General features: G+C 34.3%; 1 protein-coding gene across 5 annotated transcripts in view; it reads right to left on the minus strand.

Moving 5' to 3' along the window:
• The window catches only part of PTPRK (protein tyrosine phosphatase receptor type K), a 602,016-nt gene that overhangs the window by 103,525 nt on the left and 475,277 nt on the right, over positions 1-23,214 (minus strand). For all 5 annotated transcript variants that reach the window (XM_043888551.1, XM_043888552.1, XM_043888550.1 and 2 more), the window contains exons 8-11: positions 14,994-15,296; positions 6,813-6,922; positions 5,388-5,589; positions 2,628-2,733 (exon numbers count right to left, since the gene is read on the minus strand). In XM_043888551.1, coding sequence (XP_043744486.1) covers positions 2,628-2,733; positions 5,388-5,589; positions 6,813-6,922; positions 14,994-15,296 — 721 coding nt within the window. The remainder of the gene's footprint in view (positions 1-2,627; positions 2,734-5,387; positions 5,590-6,812; positions 6,923-14,993; positions 15,297-23,214) is intronic.

A 23,214-nucleotide genomic window follows, 5' to 3' on the forward strand; every position in this document is an offset into this window, starting at 1 on the left:
TTTGGAAAAAGGTGTGATAAAACACACATTCATTTATTACATCTTACAACAAACTGGATTCACCACTGAGGAACTCTTCTCTCATGCTTTTGCAACATTCCACCACTGTTTTCATTATTTGAAAACACATCTACATTGACTCAGTCTTTTAATAACTGGGACATTCTATGAATTCTAATTTATAATTAAATCTACCCAGGTTAAAATTTGAATTCATTTAAGAAATATATAAAACAATAAATTTTTAGAAAAAATTAAATTATGCTTTAAAATGCTTTAAAATTAATTATGTTTTAGAAAAAATTAAATTATGCATTCTAGAGGAATGATTCCAAATGTGGCTAATATTAATTTTGAATCATAGTAATGACTGTCAAGTAATGACAGTTTTAAGGCTAGATTTAAAAAAGTTGGTGAGGACATTCAAAGGACTAGTTAAGTCAGACAGCAACTTTCAAGCTTTAGAATGATTGTGCTAGTTGTACATTTGTGTCTGAATTTTTGTGACCCAATGGACTGTAGCCCACCAGGCTCCTCTGTCTATGGGATTCTGTAGGCAAAAATACTGGAGTGGGTGGCCATTTTCTTCTCCAGGGAATTTTCCCGACCCAGTGATGGAACCTGAGTCTCCTGCATTGCAGGCAAACTCTTTACTGTCTCAGCCACCAGGGAAGCCCATTAGAATAATTATATAATCAAAAATTAATTTTGTCAAAGAATCAGACTTATTAGAACTGTACTACACAAGTTTTACTTTAGTGTACGGACACAGTCTTAATGAATACTGAAGAACAAAGTGGTTGGTGATACTGAGTTCTGCATTATTTAGGACAAGACTTTTCACTGGGGTATACATTATTTGTTCACAAATATAGGCAAATATAGTGGTAAGTAAATGATTTGTAACTTAAAAGAATATTATCAATAATATATTCACAAATCCAACAAAGTTCATGAACACCAACTCTGAGCAAAGGATTTACAAGGATGAAGAACCCTCTCATTGCAGACCCAGATTGTCCATGACAAATCTGGGCAAAGGTCTGTTCTCTGTTGCGATTGTTTTATCTTTGGTTTACAATGCTTAGCACAGTGCCTGGCACATAATATATGGTCAATTAATATTTGTATAATAATTTGATTAAATTAATAAAGAGCTTAGGCTACATTATGTGGCACTATTGTGTAATAATAATAATATACTGTGTGTGCAACTTACATTAAGTAGAGCTGAGTTCGCTCAAATATCTCACTCTAAAAAGATAAATGCAAGTACCTGGCAGCTCATTTAAACAACAGCAGCAGAACTAAAGAACTAAAAAGTAAATTTTATCACAGGTAGAAGATGTGAATAACTCTGATTACTTGTCAATAGTAAAAGATGTTGAATGCAGACATTTTCTCTTTCTTCTTTGGATCAGCAATCAGACTTCCTCACAGATCACTCATTCATGAAGAGAATTATAGACTTTGCATTTTCAAGTATCCAGTGCCTCACAAGTGTCTCTATTACAAATGTATCCAATCATCTCTTTTTTCTCTGCTGTTGGTATTACTGTGACTTTTAGCCACACATGAGATAAGAGTTTCCTTTATGGACTCAGGTTCCTTTATCAATATTTTCTTCTTTAATTAACAAAAATATTTCTTCCTTTCCAGTGATACAGGATTATTTACGTGGTTAATGTGTGCCCATAAGGTCAACATGTCATATAATGCACAGAACAAAGATTAATATTTTATGAATATGTAAACAACTTGAGATGATTCAATTATGATATACCTGCAATGATTTCTGTGCCTTGATTTATTTCTCCAGAAAAGTATATAAACAAAAGTACCCATCAAATCTACAAGTTTCAAATGGAAACCTGCTAAAGTTTGGTACATTTATCTAATGACAAATGCATAGGAATTAAAATCCTTAGAATAATTTCACTCAATCTGTGAAAATAACATGGCTCATAATTTCTTCAAGATGAGGATAATATGTGGGAGATTTTAATACTAGATAGTTAAGTTAAATGGCAAATTGAATTTTAATATTTTTACTATGAAATTTCTGATAAGCAACAATTTAGGAATTAAAAGGTTACATAAGTCACATTCATTTTAACTATTCTTTTATTTCCTCAAAGCTTCCTATTTGTCAGTCATATTTATGAAAATATTATTATGTAATCTATATTATTATTCAATCAATAATTTCACTCATATGGAGCTATTCATAACAGATTTAATACAATGGACAGGGGTTATTTTCTCTTTCTATTCCTGACAAATACCTTCATGCTCATATACCACAAATACCAACGGAGGAAGGGAAATGAAATGGGGCTAGAGGAAGAAAAAATTCAAAGAACAAAGCTCTTAAATCAAACAGTACAGACAGGTGAATGGTTCAGTTCATGAACATGTCAAAATCCCCTTAGAATTTTACTCTTAAAAATCTCTCCACAGGTTTGACCAAAAGAAAAAACAAACAAAACAAAAATAAACCCATTCTGATACTAGCTATCAAATGAATGTCTCTTAAAGATGAACCACTATATTGGCTGCTGAACGGCTGTGAGAACACATCTCTTCTACCGGCTGCTTACCCTCTGACTGTGATTTTCCCCTCTTACCTGATAGGAGCGCCTTTCGCCTGTGCTGGCCTCAGCAAGACTGTTATCGTGGTGGCAGTTTCATTGAGAGAGGCATCAACTCCTTCGTAGTCAGGTAAAGTTGGAGCTGATAAATGATTAATGAGGGAAAGTTTCAGTCAATAAACAAGAATATATCATAGTTCAAACTGAATAAATGATCCTGATCAAACCAGTCTATCCTAAAGGAAATCAGTCCTGAATATTCATTGGAAGGACTGATGCTGAAGCTGAAGCTCCAATACTTTGGCCACCTGATGCGAAGAGCTGACTCATTTGAAAAGACCCTGATGCTGGGAAAGATTGAAGGTGGGAGGAGAAGGGGATGGCAGAGGATGAGATGGTTGGGTGGCATCACCGACTCAATGGGCATGAGTTTGAGTAAACTCCGGGAGTTGGTGATGGACAGGGAGGCCTGGCGTGCTGCAGTCCATGGGGTTGCAGAGAGTCAGACGCGACTGATCGACTGAACTGAACTGAAGGGAAAAATCAATTTAATACTTAATATTAAACTGTACCTTAACAAATGCCACTGAATGTTAACTCTGGAACCTAAAGCAGCAGGAGATAAGAAGTTAAGACTTGTTAAAATTTAAATTATACTGTGGCAACTTGTGACACACACTCCGAACATTTTATGAAGATGTTTTAACTTCTAGTTTCCTGAGATCTTGAAATCAGCATTGATGGGATGGAGGTAAGGTGTTAGTAGCATAGACTCTGGGGAGTTCCCGTTATGGAGTTGCACATGGAGATGTGGAGACAGAAATGGCAGGAACCTAGGTAAAAGGCTGCCTGGGGAGGTGATGCTGCTTTGATCTAAAGGTTGTGGAATGACCCAGCATTGATATTGACCACTTTCACCACTGTGGTCACAATAGAGACACATCTAGGAAGTATGCTGAACGGAAATGGGCACTTCAGCTGTTAATTACCAAGAATTAGTGTCCTTGTTGCCAGATACTTAAAAAGAAGAAATCTAAAAATTTTCAAAATACTTGATAATTTTGGGGGGTAAGGAGGCTTCCTAATCCTGAACTGGGTGAATAACCTCAAATGGCTTTTGATCATTTCCATAAAGAAAGATGTTTAAGGGAGGATATGACCAGTGAAATATGTACATTACCAGAAAAACTGTGAACAAATGGTATCTAATAAAAAGTTTAAAGAACTGCATTCACTCATTGAACATTTACTGAATACTTACTATGTGTCAAACTTCACAAGAAGTGCTATAAATATAGAAGCAAATGAAGCATGGTTTTTGACATTTATAGAGTTAAAAGTAGGGATTCAGATTTATCAAGAGTGACAGTCTTGTAAACACCAACAAATTATAGAAGAATTTAGGTGACCAAAATAGGAGACAGTTAATTAGACAGTGGTTCTCAGATTAGGGAGATCAGAAACTCCTGGAGGGCTCTTAAAATAAAAATGCAGAATGCTGTCCCATTTGCCTACCGTTTCTGATTCAGAAAGTCTGGGGAGGGACCTGATAATGTACATTTCTAGGACATTTTAATGTGAAGTTGATGCTGGGGGACCACACTCTTCTAAACTAGTGTTGGGAACTGGGAAGATGAAACAGAGAGGACTTCACTATTTAGGCAAAGGTTTGAGCTGAATATTAAAAGTAAAAGCTCATCAGAAAGAGAGAGCATGGAAAAAAATATACCAGAGATAAAAAAACAGAATATATGAAGATAACCATTATGTGAAAGGACACGGACAATACAATAGTTTGCTGTGACTGGAACTTTGGATTTATGGATAGGAGAAGAGGATGAAAAGGGCCATAAAATGAAGTGCCACAAATGTTAATCATGCAAAAATGTCATACTAGACATAATATAGTAAATATATTAGATTTTGAAAAAAAATTAAGGAAGAAATAAATGTACAAAGATCAATAGAAAAACAAAAAAACACAGGAGCAAGAGTGCTCCTTAGAAAGATATGTCAATGATAGCTTTAAATACAATTCAGATGGAAAGGCAGAAACAGTGACATGAGAAAGAGGCAAATTATCTGGGTGCTGCTTAGGAAGTAGAATCAACAGATACTAAATAGGTGCAAAATGTAAATGAGTGCTACTATGTATGTATATCATATAGTACATATGTATAGGTACTATACATACACACATATGCATAAATCATACTGAGAAGCATCATGCCTCCAATACCTCAATTTCACCTTAAGTTGTTTTTAAATTGCTAAAGGATAGAATTACTGGACTCAAGGGGTAAATAACGATAAATTACCTTAAAAGTTCAAGTACACCTGGGAACCACACTAACCATAAATTTCATTAGCCTTAGCTTGATCATTATGTGTTCCCAAGCGATTGTAACCAAGATTTAAAGTTCAAAGCAAATATCCAGGTACTAAATTGTTTTGCTCTGTAGAAGGATATGCTATCAGAGAAGGCAATGACACCCCACTCCAGTACTCTTGCCTGGAAAATCCCATGGACAGAGGAGCCTGGTAGGCTGCAGTCCATGGGGTTGCGAAGAGTCAAGACACGACTGAGCGACTTCACCTTCACTTTTCACTTTCCCGCATTTGAGAAGGAAATGGCAACCCACTCCAGAGTTCTTGCCTGGAGAATCCCAGGGACAGCGGAGCCTGATGGGCTGCCGTCTATGGGGTCGCACAAAGTCGGACACGACTGAAGCGACTTAGCAGCAGCAGGATATGCTATTACAAACCAATTCTGTTTACACTTTATTTATTTCATACCTGAGATATTGGTGGTCACATTGATGGCTGTGGCTGGCCCGAAACCTTTGACAGTGCTGGCTCTTATGAGAAACTGGTAGGTGGTTCCCGGATGGAGATGCATGAAGACATGATGGGTACTGTTCCATAAGTTTGATACGGTCTGGGGCGGTCCAGCCACAGGAACTGCAGGATCAAAGGATCTTATGCTGCTGTAACTGACCTGTTTTAAGAAATATTATTTCCTATTACATAGCCAATACATATCTTAAATAAGATAGCACTCAAGGGCATCTGTGTGGAATGAATCACGATTTTTTCCCTTCTTTTCTTTCTCATTTTGATATGGTTATTTCACTGTTATTCTGTATCTATTGTCTGTCTGTCTGTCCATCTCTATTTATCTACAGATAAACCTAGAGTTATCTGACTAGATCAATATACATCTATTTTCTTCCATCAAAAGATAAATCGATATAATTAAATATGAATGTTTATTGTTGTTTTAGTCACTGAGTCGTGTCTGACTCTTTTGGGAATCCATGGACTGAAGCCCACCAGCATCCTCTGTCCACGGGATTTCCCAAGCAAGAATACCAGAGTGAGTTGCTATTTCTTCTCCAGGGAATCTTCCTGACCCAGGGATTGAACCCATGTCTCCTGAATTGGCAGGTGGATTCTTTACCACTCAGCCACCAGGGAAGCCATAAATATGAATACATATTTATATAAAATCTTAGGGTCATATATAATATAATGCATGTGAAACACAGAAATTCCCACCAAAACTGAATCAAGAAAAAATACTTTGAACAGACCAATCACTAAAAGTGAAAAAGAAAAGTGTAATAAATTTTCTGCAAACAAAATTCTCCATTTTCATAATGTACTCTGTTGCCACTAAAACGTATTTTATACTGTAATCAACACTGAGTACTCAAGAACAGAACCACATATCTGTGCAATGAAAATGACATTTTCTTTTCATCTTTTCACATTTACAAATAAGATAACGATTTATATTCAAAGTTTAGATGAAGCTCTGGAATAGAGAGGTTTATGATATATTTTGCTTTAAAGGTATTTTCCCCTACCCTAAAAGCAACTGCATTCAATGGCTTTCCCTAAATCATAGCATGAAATATGAGTTTCTTAATTTTGTAAAAATTTATTCTTTACAACCACCAGTAAGTCTGTTGGCAAGTTCCATCTTACTTCTTTAAAACAATATTTACTTAAGAATTTGAAAAGTCTAGGTACCATAATATTCGTTTTGATATTTAATTTAGAGGAATCTATAAATTAAAACAGAGAAGAACTAATAGTGATTATAATCCCCTAATTCTCATTTACTTCTTTTCCATTATTTCTCTGATTTTCTCTAACATGTTCTTTGATTCTCCCCTTCAATGCACATTTCATTAAACTTCCTTATTCTCCCAGTACCTCATATTGAGTGATGATTCCATTTGGATCCAAAGGTTCTTTCCAGTTCAAGAAAATCTTATTTTCAAAAGAGGTTCCTTGAAGAGAATTGACCGGTACAGGGCCAGGCACTACATATAAATACATTATTGGTTATAAGGATCCTTATATCAGAAACAGAAAAAAGTAAACATGTAAGCTGGATAAACAGGTTAAAAGTAAATAAAATAAATAAAAATAAGTAAAAATAAAAAAGCCGTATGATAAACTTTTAATATATGGGAATACATGTGAATTTAAAATAAATCTCTAAGCTTCTAATGCAGATTATGTACAACTGTAAAGTTATTTTTATTCAACAGAATTTTCTATCACTGCAGAGAGCTGAATAGTGTAGTCTAGTTCTCTCTGTTGTATGCCTTTAATAATGTAAAGGTCTCATTTGTAATTTGTTTCAAGAACAGAGCTTGCCTTGAAAGATTTCCCTGAATGACTTTTTGAAGATTATCATAAGCCCCTAAAGTATCTCTATAAACAATGTTCATAAAATAATAAATAATAATAATAATTAATGCTCCTTAGACTCAAAAGCCAAACCATACAGTACTGAATTAAAATGCTCATTAATAGTCAGTCTTTCATAGGTACACTTATTACATTTCTATAATTTAAAAAAAAGAGAGCATTACTACAATGTATAAAAAACTCTTTAAGATTAATAGGTTCAAAATCATTGCTTCAGTCTTTTAAATGAAATTTCCCTTTTTCAAAGCAAAGAATCAAACCACTTTATAACATCAGACTTGTTTAGAACTCAACAATCAGCATAATTAGTTTTGAAGTGTTCCCAGGTATGACAAGATTTGAGAAACCATTCCAGCTCTTATTTGCAAATGTCATATAACTGACAATACCCAGTGGCAACAGTGAATGACGTGTCAGTTTCTATTCACAAAATACAAAATACTTTTACTATTGTGTTTTTCCTTTTATACATTTTATTTAAATATTCAGTTGCATTTATGTACATAAATATCCAGCATTTTTGTTCTCTTAATGTTTAAAAACATATCCTATCCATCCTACTTTGCTTGAAAGTATGCTTTCGCTTGAAAATATCAACCCAGTTTTTTAATTAATATTTTCCCTTAATCTAACGTTTCAGTGAAACGTTACACATGAAACTTCACACATGACATTATCTAGAAATGTAGTTTCAGAGTCTACAGCAATTTTGTGAGGATGGAAATAAATTAAAAATCACTGGATCAAAGGAAACGCATTGCAATGTGGCCAGCAGCATCAAGAAATTCTGAATGATATGTCAATAGAGTAAGATTTATTTCAATCCATAAGGAGATGATGAATCATGTTATGACCTCTGGGATAGCCAACATCATTTGGCACATTAATAATGAATTTATGAAGGAAAAAACCCACAGTAAACAGAGAAGATGCCAGGACTAAACTCCACAAGATATGTTTATGCATCTAATAACCGAGGGCTTGGGGAAAAGTTAAGCAAAGGCATCCGCTCCTTTTCACTCCCAGGCCCACATTACTGGCACATGCTACGCAGTCATAGAGCGGCTGGGATGGCCTGTGTGGAGTCTGTGGCTTCTGCTGAGGCTGCTAAGGGCAGCGGTTTGCTTTGCAAGAAAATATCTATTGTTTCTATTCCACCCAAATGAAATAAGCTTACACCTGTAATTTAAGGGAAAGCTTTTATTCACCTTTTCCCACCTCTCATAGAGGGTGGCTGGTGGGAGGAGGTGGAGGGGAAGCCCCAATTAGTGAGTAAATGTTTATTTGATGGTATTATAATTACTATAGGCATTCACCGAACATGATTTGACACACACACTCACACACACACATACGATGAAATGGCATGGATGTTTCAAATTGTTCGCATATAGGGATCATTTTAAATGTTAGTAAATTCTGCATAGAGGGAACAGTAGAATTAGAAAGTAGCCTTCCCAGAATTTGTGTATTTTTCTGCTCTTATACATGTACCACTCTGTCAACGGGATTTACTTCATACATTTACGGAAACGTTTATGAGAAGATGATAGCTGAGAGAGTTCCAATTACTGACCTTGTACTGGGGCCAATATAGTGAATGAGAGCAAGAATTACATGAAGGTGAACACACACCCATGAAACGTGCAGGGAAAGGAGTGTGGGGGCAGAGCACATGCAATAATTTCTACATTTGAAGGAAGACAATTCTATACACAAAAAACATCTATGTGTACACATGATTTGTGCAAATGCAACATGAAGTTACTAAGACCATCACCACTGCAGTCTTTATATTGCAGGAAATGTCACCTCACATTTCCACATCAACAACTTTTAACTGAGACAGAATGCTGACTTTTATTCCCCTGCTTGTAATTTATTTGAGAGCTGTTTCAGCTACAAAATTTTTTTTCACATAAGAAAAACCTTTAAAATGTAATTCTCAAAGTGGAAGAGAGGAAAATGAAATGTGAGTGGGGTAGGATAATATTAAATAAGCATTACAGCCTTTAAAATATAATAAATACACATTTAAAGAAAGCTTTCTAACAGCCAAAAAATATTCCCAAACCAGGTTTTCCTGCAGGGTTAACTTAACAATATTGATTTTTATGAATGCAAGAATAAAAAATGAAAACAAAAACTCATACAAAAAATTCTACCTATGCATTAAAAAAATGCATGCAATAAATTAAATATAAACTCTACTTTAGGGTTCTGGTGGGAAATCATTCTAGCTTTGCTCTCATGATTTATGGATGTCCCCAGAATTCTATTCATGAAATTATATTCTTTAATTAGATGACAGAAAATTTATTTTTCTATGTATATGGGGCAGCAATAATCTAGTAAGACTGACTTAATTAGATCATCAAAATCCATCCATCTTCCAACAATAGATTATGATTTAGATATTCTGTCCCCCCAATTCAGGAACATTGAAACACATCAAATACCCTATGTAGAAACTGGAGTTCTGATCTGAAGACTGAACTATTTGCAAATACTTCATAGAAATCTTGAACTTCATTTAGTTCTAGATATAAAGCAAAACTTAAAAAAAAAAAAAACTTTAAGCAGAAGGAATTACTATGCAACTCTACCACCATGAAATAATAATATACAACTCAATATCATTACAAGTAATAAAAACATTCTTCAAAAAAGCTTAAAAGGAGGGTGAAAAATAATATTGAAATTAGGCTAAATAGTTCCATTTTACTTTTACAAAATTTTTTTTAGATAAATAGAATAATCATGAGTTTGATCAACTTTAGGACATAATTTAAAATTCCATGGCAATTCACTTCCTAACTGATAATCTAGTCACATATGTACCAAAAAATAAATGAAAAATTTAATGCAATATGAAAAAGGAATATAATAAGCCTGACAGCATTCTTTGGTTTGTGGAAAGAAAAGCAGGCTAAAAACTCAAACCAAATAATACCATCAAAATAAATTATATTTTTAGAGAATGACTAAGTGAAGTGAAGTGTTAGTTGTTTAGTCATGTCCAACTCTTTGTGACCCCATGGACTGACTATAGCCCACAAGGATCCTCTGTCCATGGAATTCTCCAGGCAGGAATACTGGAGTGGGCTGCCATTTCCTTTTCCAGGAGATCTTCCCCACTCAGGGATCTAACCCAGGTCTCCTGCATTGCAGGCAGATTCCTTACTCTCTGAACAACCAGGGAAGTCCCTATGACTGACTAAAGAAGTGTAAAACTTGTATAACAGAGACTTAATATCAATTAAGAAAATATATGTTTTTTTCACTTTTAAGTGTAGGCAATAAAACATGTGAGTACATTCTTTTTACTAAACTCACAAGTTATAAAATGTATAGTCTACAACGAATAAGTGAGACCTAATCAAACTTAAAACCTTTTGTACAGCAAAGGAAACCATCAGCAAAACTAATTGATAGCTTGGAGAATGGAAGAAAATATTTGCAAACAAGGCAAATGACAAGGGGTTAATGTCCAAATATACAAACAGCCTGTACAACTGAATGTCAAAAAAAACACAACAAATCACCCAATCAAGAAATGGGCAGACATGTAACTCCATGGCTGATTCATGTCAATGTATGACAAAACCCACTGAAATGTTGTGAAGTAATTAGCCTCCAACTAATAAAGAAAAAAAGAAAAAAAAATAAATAAATCACATCACTAGCTGAAAAAAAAAAAAAAAAAAAGAAATGGGCAGAAGCCCTAAACAGAGTTTCTGCTGAAGAAGACATACAGATGACCATCTGACACATGAAATGATGCTCAAGATCCTAATTATAAGAGAAATGCAAATCAAACCCAAAATGATGTATCACCTCACATGTGTCAGAATGGCCATCATCAAAAAGTTTACAAATAATAAATCTTGGAGAGGATGTGAAGAAAAGGGAATCCTCGCACACTGTTGGTGGGAATGTAAACTGGTGCAACTACCATGGAGAACAATATGGAGGTTCCTTAAAAAACTAAAAATAGAACCCTAACCCTAACAATCACATGATCCAGCAATCTCACTCCTGGGTATATATCCAGAAAAGACAGAACTCTAATTCAGAGATACATGCATCCCAATGTTCATAGCAGTGCTATTTGTATTTGTATTCGAATTTGTACTATTTGTATTTGTATTTGTACCATTGTATTTGTATTTGTACTATTGTATTTGTATTTGTATTTGTACCATTGTATTTGTATTTGTACTATTTGTATTTGTAGCCAAGACATGGAAACAAACTCAAGTCCCCTTCAACCGACAACTGGCTTAAGGAAAGTGAGTGAGTGCTCAGACGTGTCTGACTCTCTGCGATCCCAGGGACTGTATGTAGCCCACCAGGCTCCTCTGTCCACGGAATTCTCCAGGCAAGAATATTGGAGTGGGTAGACATTCTCTTCTCAAAGGGATCTTCCTGACGCAGAGATTGAACCCGCATCTCCTGCAGCTCTTCCAGTTGCGGGTGAATTCTTTATCACTGATTCATCTGACTTAAGCAGGTGTGGTATAAACATACACATACACATGTAAATATATGTACAATGAACTATTAGTCATAAAAAGAATGAAATATTGTCATTTACAGTAACATGGATGGGTCTATAGAATATTTCAGTTAGTGAAGTCAGACACAGAAAGACATATACTATATGGTATCACTTACATGTGGAATCTAAAAACAGTGCAAACGAATCTATATACGGAACAGAAAGAGACTTAGTTATTAAAGGGTAGAAGGAGGGAGGGAAAGACAAAGTAGGAGTAAGGGATTAATGGGAACAAGCTACTACACATAAAATAGATAAGCAACAAGAATCTACTGTATACAACATGGAATTATATTCAGTATCTTACAATGAACTAGCTCCAAATTGGGAAGCAAAAATGTTAAGGCTGTATATTGTCACCCTGCTTATTTAAATTATATGCAGAGTTCATCACGTGAAAAACTGGGCCGGATGAAGCACAAGCTGGAATCAAGTTTGCAGGGAGAAATATCAATAACCTCAGATACGCAGATGGCACCACCCTTATGGCAGAAAGCAAAGAGGAACTAAAGTGCCTCTTGATGAAAGTGAAAGAGGAGAGTGAAAAACTTGGCTTAAAACTCAACATTCAAAAAATGAAGATCATGGAATCTGTACCATCACTTCGTGGCATATAGATGGGGAAACAATGGAAACAATGACAGACTACTTTCTTGGGCTCCAAAATCACCACAGATGGTGACTGCAGCCATGAAATTAAAAGACACTTGCCCCTTGGAAGAAAAGCTATGACCAACCTAGACAGCATATTAAAAAGCAGAGACATTACTTTGCCAACAAAGGTCCATCTAGTCAAAGCTATGGTTTTCCCAGTAGTCATGTATGGATGTGAGAGTTGGGCCATATAGAAAGCTGAGTGCTGAAGAATTGATGCTTTTAAACTGTGGTGTTGGAGAAGACTCTTGAGAGTCCCTTGGACTGCAAGGAGATCCAACCAGTCAATCATAAAGGAAAATCAGTCCTGAATATTCATTGGAAGGACTGGTGCTGAAGTTGAAACTCTAATACTTTGGCCACATGATGTGAAGAGCTGACTCTTTGGAAAAGACCCTGATGCTGGGAAAGACTGAAGGCAAGAGGAGAAGGAGACACAGAGGATGAGATGGTAGGATGACATCACCAACTCAATGGACATGAGTTTGAGCAAGCTCCGGGAATTAGTGATGGACAGGGAAACGTGGTATGCTGCAGTCCACAGGATCGCAAACAGCTGGACATGACTGAGTGACTTAACTGATCTTAAACTATTCTCTAGGGCATCTTCCCGAGCCAGGGAATGAACCCTGGTCTCTTACACTGCAGGCAAATTCTTTACCATCTGGGCTATCAGGGAAGCTACCAAATAAAATATAATGGAATATAATGTTAAAAAACAGTCTGAATCACATTGCTGTACAGCTGAAACTAACAAAATACGGTAAACCAACTATACTTAATGCCTAGTGTAATCAGACATAGTATTACTGCACTTTATGAAATGTGATAGATATTTTTACAGAGCATTTGAATCCATGCTTAGACTTCCCATTTTGATACTCTACCTACGAAACAACTAACTACATTCAACCATTCTTTCTTTCATAAGCATGTGTGTTGTATGTGTGTTGTGGGGGGAGGCAATACAAGTGTTTATGTGTTAGATCAGGGTTTGTTCTTTATAATATTGTTAATGTTTTGATTAACTGCAAGTTCAAACATGAATCTGTGAATTATTTCAGGTGAATCTGTTCTATTATTTCAAAGATGACAAAAGTACATTTATCAGGAATAAGTCTTTGAAATTTTAGGAATATGCCTAATTTTAGGACAAGATTGTTTCCTTGAAAATCTGAGCTAAATGAAGTATATTTATTTCAACAAAAACAGCAAAACAATACATGATCATTTTCATTTTTCAGAGTGAAAATGTTTAAAGTGATAAGGAGAATTTCTAGAAACTATGGTATTATTGACCTATTTTATGGCAATCTCATACTTGCAGGCATCAAAAAATATATATCTGAGACTAAAGTTCAGAATCTGAGGAAATTGGGAACACTAGGGTATGAAATACATCCTGTTTTCTGAAACCCAAATAAAAACGTAGCCCTCCTGACAAGCTATTCAAGGAAAATTTTAGAACAGGATGGACCTTTAGAGATCATCTAATTTAAACTTTTCATATAGAGCTGAGAAGTAGAGAATTAGAGGGGTGAAAGGACTTACGAAGGTTACTAGTGTTATTTGAGCCAGGATTGAAAACTCACAATTCCTGACTCCCAATTCAGGGTTGCCTCAATTCACTATATAGCATACTTTTTTTCCTTCTTGTATACTTTCATTCATAAAAGGAAGTTTTGAAAATGAAATGTCTTACTTTGGAAGCATATAGTGTTATTATTATACTACTTTTGTCTAAGATACACTTTTAAAACTAGAAAATTGTATTCATATTCACATTAATGATATGCTATAGTAGAAGTGTGTATAATTCACAATATTAATATAAATGTTTCTTCCTAGTATTTAATAATTCAGAAGTAATACACACAGAAATTGGGCAAATTATAATTCAATTACTTGGGTGGTAATAAATAAAAGATGATAGCTTGCCAATATCTGATACAGACCTTTATTCAGACTTAAAAATATAAACTTTGGCCTTCTTATATATTTATAATTAAATAAAACTATCTAAAAATGAATATAACAGGTAAACAATTTGCTTTCAAATCTAGGAAATGAGAACTATTATTATTGGTCTGTAAAATGCAAAAAACTAAATTTTTAGTTAAGTGCATTGCCCCAATAAGTAATTGATATGGTGCCACAAATAGTAAAAATTATTTTTTAATATTTAATATAATCCATATTTAGACTTTTAGTATATTTGCCAATTTTCTAACATTGCATAAAGACAAAACAGTAAAGGAAGAGTTCATCTAGTATTTGATGCTACTGTGAAGAATATTAAGATTTTTGTTTAAGACAAACTATTTTCAAAGTTAACCCTGTTAAGAGTATTTAGCAGATTTTAGAATCCAATTCAGTTTTGGGATCTCTAGGCAAAACTATACGAGAGTGCATAATCCTGTGATATAATCTCCCCTTTAAAAAGTAAAGAAGTATGACCATACCATCTTCATCAGTTTGAATAATGGTCTCTTCACTCTCCTTCCTGCCTTCTGGATTGGTGAGGATCATCTTGAGGCTGACGTTTGTATACGGCGGCAGATGGTTCACAACATGCTGAGGGGCTTTGGGGTCCATGTCCAAACAGCCTGCCTTGCTCTCGTTGTGACCACGGAAGAAATGGTAGCAGATAGTGACATTAAACGTGTGGCACCGGGTGATGTTGTAGCCCAAGGATTCCCAGTCCACCGCAATGCGCCTTGCCTGGATTTCAGCAATCTTTAACGTCTTTGGGGTTCGCATAGGTTCTGAAAAATAAATCAGATATGCAGATAGCTGTCAGCTTTACCATGAATCATCTTGAAAAAGAAAAACACTGCACATGACACAACATGTGTGAACCTAGGAAAATCGGGAAAGTCGTTGTTTATTGTTTCTTTATTTACTCATGATCTTATTTTATTTGGGGGGCCACGCCATGTGGCACATGGAATCTCAGGTCCCCAACCAAGGGCTGAGCCTGCTGAATCTGAACCCCTGCAGTGGAAGAGCAGAGTTCTAACTGTTTGACGACCAGGGAAGTTCCACATGATTTTGTTCTCGAGGTTTCTGTCAGGGGCTATGATTTACCAATGCGAAAAGAAAAAGAAAAAACTGTAAAAGGTCCATAGTCCATAGTTCTCAGGAACATGGCAGAAAAATAAAAACCTGAAAATGTGGCCATGATGCTTTTATAGTTATTTCTGTTGTTACTGCCCTATTCCCCATCTTTTGTCATTATTGAGCAAGTGAATTAGCTAATACATCATAATGGGTAAGAGTCAACATGTTCTGCTCTATGATCTATCATGTCACCAAGCTATGCTGTATACTAATTAGTCTAATTGTATCACTAAACTACCATTTACAAAAATGACGCAGATATTAATTAACATTTATTATTTCAGTAATGATGTTGTTCATCAAAGCAGAAAAATATCTGAGAAAAATTGCAAGAACACATGTGGATATACACACAGTCATCTATCCTTTTTGATCTCTTTTTGTCTTTCTCTAGGAAACACTCAGGTTTGACAATCCATAGAGTGTCACCCAAACCAAACTGGGAGGTGAATTTCCACTCAACTGGAAAATTCTGGCAGAACTAAACACTGAAGAATTGAGTCCATCCATCACTGCTTCCCAAGTGTATAGTTTTCTCATGCAAGACTAACTTTAATCATCTAACTTAATAAAAATAATTGCTCTATGAAAGTCATGGCCATGGCAAAGTCTACATAGTAAACAAACAAATATACAGCAAAACTTTAATACATTGATTTGACAAAGAGATCAAAGTCAAGGCCTAGGTCAAGGCTTTGTTGGTGACTCTGTTAACTCATTAGGGATTGTTAGTGCTCCTGCAAAATAGAAATGAGTAGGAAAAAAGCAAAGAAAAACAATAAAAAATACAACAAATCCAACATGAGTGGTTTTATAAATTTTCTTTTTTTAAGATTAAAGTCTTAGTTGTGTAAAAATAATCAGGATGGTGCACAGATGGCAAGCCTAAATTACACTCTGGTGGCCATTTAATTTAAAACTATAAGACTATACATATACACACATATATACATATAAACTTTTGGTAGAATCCAAAGTTTAGGTTTTAAACTCCGTCTGCTGATCTTCTGACTGTTTACAATATCCAGTCTCCCTATTTTATCACTTTTGCTTCAGTGTTTCTCTTAAGAATGTTAAATAGGCTAGAACAAAGATGTGGTTTTCAATCATTTAAAAAAAAATATCTTTAAATGTCTACTGCTATGTTAACATTTTTCCTGCCAGGCACAAGAGTGAGATGATGACACTTTCGTTTCCATCTAGTTAGACTGAAAACACAGTCTTTGGCAGCACTGTCCACAAACTGGCCAGGCACTCACAGATAGGATCATCCAAAATTTCCCAGATAAACTGTGATCTGTGATTGTTGTAACAATCACATGAAACTGAGTGACCCTGTTGCAGTTAGTCCACAGTTTATTTGAAAAGTATATAGAATGAAAAGTAAGACTTTTCCAGAAAATACCTGGCATATATAATGAAAATATCTCATACAGCAATAAGAGAAAATACCAATAAGCATTTATTTCTCAGTTTTAATTTTTTAGGTCTAGTAGCTATATACTTTTTTCATATACCCTTCATTTTGAATCTGACATTTTACCCTTCACAAATTTCTCTTTGTCCAAGTGATCACTCACTCTCACACATCTTTTCATTTTATTCCACTATTCAATTTGCACTTACCCTGCATTCTAATACAACTTTAAAAGACTAAGAAAAGCATAAAAGAAGTTGAAGAAGATACAAATGAAAGATATTCAATGCTCATGGATTGGAAAAATCAATATTGTTAAAATGGCCATAGTACCAAAGCAATCTACGGAGTCAATTTTCATCTCTATCAAAATTCCAATGTCATTAAAAAAAAAATAAAACAAATAATACTAAAATTTGTACGGGACCACACACACACACAAACCCAAATAGCCAAAGCAATCTTGAAAAGAACAAATCTAGAGGCAACATGATCCCTGATTTCAAACTATATTACGAAGTTATAACAATTAAAACAGTATGATACTTGTATTAAAACAGAAACATAAATCAAAGAAACACAACAGAGAGCATAGAAATAAATGTATACATATCTGGTCAACTAACATGACAAAGGAGTCAAGAACATACAATGGGGAAAGAACTATCTCTTCATTAAATCGTGTTGGGAAAATTAGACAGTCATATGCAAAAGAATGAAACACAACCACTCTTTTATGCCATATTCAAAAATTAACTCAAAATGAATCAAATATCTGAAAGTAAGACCTGAAACCATAAAACTTTTAGGAAAAAATCTTAGGCAGTAAACTTTTTGACACAGGTTCTGGGCAATGATTTTTTTGAATCTGACACCAAAAGCAAAGGAAACAAAAGCAAAAAAAAAAAAAAAAAAATTGAGACTACATCAAACTTATGAAAAAGTAACCACCTCAGGGGGAGAAATTATTTGCAAATCGTATATCTGATAAGTAGTTAACATCCAAAATACATAAATAGCTCCTACAATTCAACAGAAAAAAAAAAAAGATTGAAAAATATCCAGAACATCCAAATAGATATTTCCCAAAGAAGACATTCAGATGGTCAACATGTACATGAAACAATGTTCAATATCATTAATCATCAGGGAAATAGAAACCAAAAGCATAATAAGATATTACCTCATACGTATCAGAACGGCTGTCATCAAATAGACAAGAAATAGAAAGTGTTGCTGAGGATGTTGAGAAAAGGGACACATTGTGCACTGTTGGGAACATAAATTGGTACAGCCACTATAGAAAATAGCATTAAAAATAGAACTACCAAATGATTTAGCAATTCCAATTCTGGGTATGTACCTGAAGAAAATAAAAACATTAACTCAACAAGATATATGCATCCCCATGTTCACTGAAGCTATCTTACAAGGAAACAACTCAAGTATCCATCAAGGGATGAATATGTAAAGAAAATATATTTCATAGGTATATATGCAATACAAATATACCTATGTACAATAGAATACTATTAAGCCACAAAAAAGAATGAAACCTTGGCTTTTGCAGCAACATGGGTAGATTTCCAGGGTATTATGCTAAGTGATATAAATCAGATAGAGAAAAACAAATAGCATATAATCTCTCTAACATGTGGGGTCATAAAAATAAAAACAAAAAATAACTCCCCCCAAAGATCATGGATTAGTTACAGAGAACAGATTGACATTTGCCAAAAGCAGTGGATGAGGTGTCAGAGAAATGAATTAAAGGGGTATAAATGTATTAAAAAATAAGATGAAATAAAACTTTAAAAGGACTCTGTTTTATAGATGTATGATACAACTTCTTTGGTAGGACAGGAAGAAATTTTTAACTTTGGCAATGAGTAGAAACTATAAGGCCAATAAATGCATCCCCTCCCCCCCGCCAAAAAAGACAAAAAACAAAAAAAGCAGATAATCATAGGAATGGTTTAAAGGTTACACAAGACTTTAGGGTGTAGTCATCATAGAGAGACCATCTTTCAATTTAGAGGCATATATGCATCCTTTTTTAAAAAGAAAGAAATAATAAAGTGTACACATGAATATGAAAAAAGTAGACATGCAAAATGGTAAAGAAAAAAAGCTACTTAATACTTCATAGACTAAAATCTGCCTGTTATATTACTGACTACATATTAACATTTTTTCCCAAGATAATCATAAAATAATTTAAAAAATTATTTTCTCTATTTATAGACTTAAATATTTACAAAAATAAATAGAAATTTTCTTTTCCTAACTAATCACATTATATCCAATTTCTTTTGCCTTCTGGCTTCCCTTATTCAACCCCTTTATGGAGTACTGAAAATAGGAAATGTACGTGCTATTCAAGGTCTGCTCAGCTGCTGCAACTAGCTGACTGCCTGTTAGAACTGCTTCACATTCTGAAGAGCCCTAGAGCAAGTCTGACTTTGCAGGAGCTTGGCATTTCTCTAGGCATGGAAGAGCAGGAAGAGATGCAAATGTGTGCACACTGAAGGACTCACTGTCAGCAGCAGAAATAACTCACCACTCCCCACATTTTATTCTATTTCAATTTTTTAATTTTTAAAATAAAAGTACATCCAGACACTCTTAAAGACACAACTTTACATACTCAATTATTCATTTTTAAGAACTGACCAAAGACATATTTATTATGTAATATGTAAAAAAATACAGAGTTCACTTTGAGAATTTTGCTTTGGTGTATTTAATTGCTGCTTACTTTGACTCTAATATAAATTAGATTTTAAAACTCTAATTCAAAATCTGGAAAAGGTAGGTTAACATATCCTATACATATGTGCATAAACCACAATCATAATACCAGTAGTGAATATTTTACTAGCTGGTATAAAAAGTGAAGATTTGTGAAAAGAAATACCTTTCTAGTAAGCAAAGAATCTTTCTACACAGTCAATATGGTATTTAAAATCTGTATTTTTCAAAATGACTTGAATAAATGCTAAAAAACAAATTGTTACTACTAACATAGTGACTTAAAATGTAATTTTACTCTAACCTAGGGCAATATTCAGAAACCCACATACAACAAAATAAACACACACACACATACAGAAGCACATCTAAAGTCAAAATTCAATTATTTTGAGCTCTAAGGCATCTGCAATATCTCAGAGGAAGTCACTCTCTAATTAAATTTTTTTCTTAATTTACATGTTCTTTATTTTTTCCAGTTTTTATTGAAGTTGGACATTCTGAGCTATATTTACATATATGTTATATATGTGCTCATGCATGTACATTCATGTATATATAAACATACACATATATTAACACATGCACATACATACACACATAAAACAGGCACTCTGCCATGCAACATCTCTGAAGTCTGTTAACTCTGACATGGTTTGACAACCATGTGTACATAGATTTTTTTAAATATCAGAATATAAACAGTAGGGGCGTGATAATGTTCTACTACTATGAAGTCCATTCAAAGTAAATTCTATTAGAGGATTCGACAGTAAAATTACATAAAAAATTTCTCACTCTGATCCATTATTCTTATGGCTTATTAATAATAGCATCTTATTTCTGAGATATGAATCCATAAATAAAAATTTTAACCTTTAAAATTGAATAATTAATTTTTATAGAATAAATGGAAACAGGATATTGCTCAAGACTCACTATATTACATAAAGCTGAGCATAAGTGCTTTTTAAAGGATTAAATAATTTAAAGAAATGAGCTTGTGTGGTGAATGGCATGTAGAGACATCACAGTAGCTAGTATTTATAACAATCATCACTGGTCACCACAATGATGATAAAACAATGGGGGTCTCATTTATCAATGCATTATCTGTCAAGTGTTTTGAAATTTACTAAATGTTCTTTCTTCTTTTCAATTTTTAACTTTCCATTTTCAAATTTCTATCATGTATCCATATATGTTCACTCTCTCTCTCATTTTGCTTTTCTAGCAAAATGAAATTTGGGAAAGAAACAAGAATTGATAAAAGTTGTGGAGCAAAATTTTGGCAGAAACTTGGGAAGAAATATAGCAAGGTAGTGATCTTCATGAAGTAAAGGATCATATTAAATGTTTTGAACAAGTCATCCATCTATTATGAAACAAAAAATGGGTTGCCTATTATCTAAGTATATGATATAAGACACTGTGGAGGATTCTGAAGCAAATAAAACAAAAATAGACTTCAAGGAGCCTAACATTTATTTAGTAAAAGTGATAAACTAAGAAACAAGATAAAGAGTTAAAACAATATGATAGAAATGTATGTGAATGGAATAAGATACTATAGGAATTTAAGAAAGAGAAACAGCTTCCACCTGTCAAATGGAAGAGACATTTGGATTAGGTCTCAATAAATAATGCAAGAAGATCTATAGAAGAGTTTGGATAAATAATACAAACGAAGAGGAAATAAGATGCATAAATACGTAGAGGAAACTGGAAAAAATATGTAATCCATTTGGTTGCTATACAAGTTATCTAATAGGAGATTATATAGGAAATGTTTGTTGGGAAAAGATTAGAAAAATTTTGAATGTCGTGACAAGAAGTAACCTCATCTATACCTAATAGAAAGTAACAGAGCAGGAAATTAACACAGTCAATTAATTGCTTTAGAAAAATAAAGTTGGAGGTTGGATCACCTGTGCAGTCAATGGAAGTGGAGAAATCCAAACACTGCAAAGTTTTAGTGGAGAGTAAGAGGCCAGGAAGAAGTGTGACTTCAGTAGACTATGGTTTTCTTTATCTTTTCTGCCAAATATTGATCAGCTAGGGTTACCACTTTTCTCATTCCATTTCCCTTTTATTGTTCACCTATTTCCTATTTGCTACAATGAGAAAGGTCACATGAAATCAAGAAGAAATAAATAGATACAGCAGAAAAGTGGCATATCAAATCTATGACCGGTAATGTACAATCAGCAGATAAATAAGGAAATATAACATCACTGCCCCTACTTAAATTCTAAATATATTGAGGATGGGATTTATGTCAGTAATAGTTTTTGTGGCAAATATTTAATACAATTTGATAGGACAAAATGAAAAACTACTTAATAACTCAACAGACATTAAGAAAAATTCAGACATGGGTCAACAGAGAGTGCTTATTTTGAGTCACTTCTCAACAGCAAGTGGTTCTGTAAAGTGCCTCTTTTTCTTCTCAGAACCAACAACCCTCATCTGAGGACATGTATTCTTCCAACAGCCCCTAAATTGAGCCATTAAGTACTTCTACCCAGTGCCAAGAAGTAAAAGCCAGGGATGGTTAATAAGTGGTTGTAGATAACAGATGAAAGGAAATGCAATTTGTGGTATTTGCTGAACATCACGTGACACTCCAGGTCAATATCCAGGTGCTTCTGTAGTGATAATCTCTGGTTATTCTGAAAGAGTTGTGAAAACAAAAGCTTTAACAAACACAAGAGAATCAAGGTCAGGGATCACATTTCCCTAGAATCAGATTTTAGTGATAAAACTTATTATCCAGCTGACAGTCAGAGAGAAATAGAAGATATCCCAAAGCTCATGCCAAGAAGAAAAGGAAGATCTTGTCAAAGATGTCACAAAGTAAGAACACCGAAGCATGACGGGGAGCTTTTCCATGAGGAAGCTTAGAAGCTGACTGCAAAGTACAATTTCCATTCCATTTATCAAAACAAATACTGGAGAAGTGAATTTCTTGACTGCCAGAGAAAATATTTGTTAGTGTAAAAAATAATTGAGATGAAATGTCTGAACAAAGGTGACTTTTTTTTTTTTTAAAGGAAGGAAACATTGGCATACCACGGGGGAGGAAAACGCTTAAGTGCTCTGGAAGACACTGTCTTTACTTTCGCCATCTGATGCTTTGTATTTTTATTCTTTTCCTCATGGTAATGACTGAGAATAATCAAGGTTTTACACTGCACATCTTTTCAATCTTACAGCATCATTAGTCTTGCCAAAAAGATTTCATCTCCGCTCCCACAGGTCAAATTGAGTTAACGATAAGTTGGTGAGATGACTTGATTAGTACTGTAACATGAGGGAGCCTCAGGTCCAGGAATAATCACAAACCAACTGTCAGCTCTTTTGGCTTTCTGGCTGTGTTGTTGAAATGACATGCT

This window comes from Cervus elaphus, chromosome 26 (genome assembly GCF_910594005.1).
Source record: "Cervus elaphus chromosome 26, mCerEla1.1, whole genome shotgun sequence".
NCBI lineage: Eukaryota > Metazoa > Chordata > Mammalia > Artiodactyla > Cervidae > Cervus > Cervus elaphus.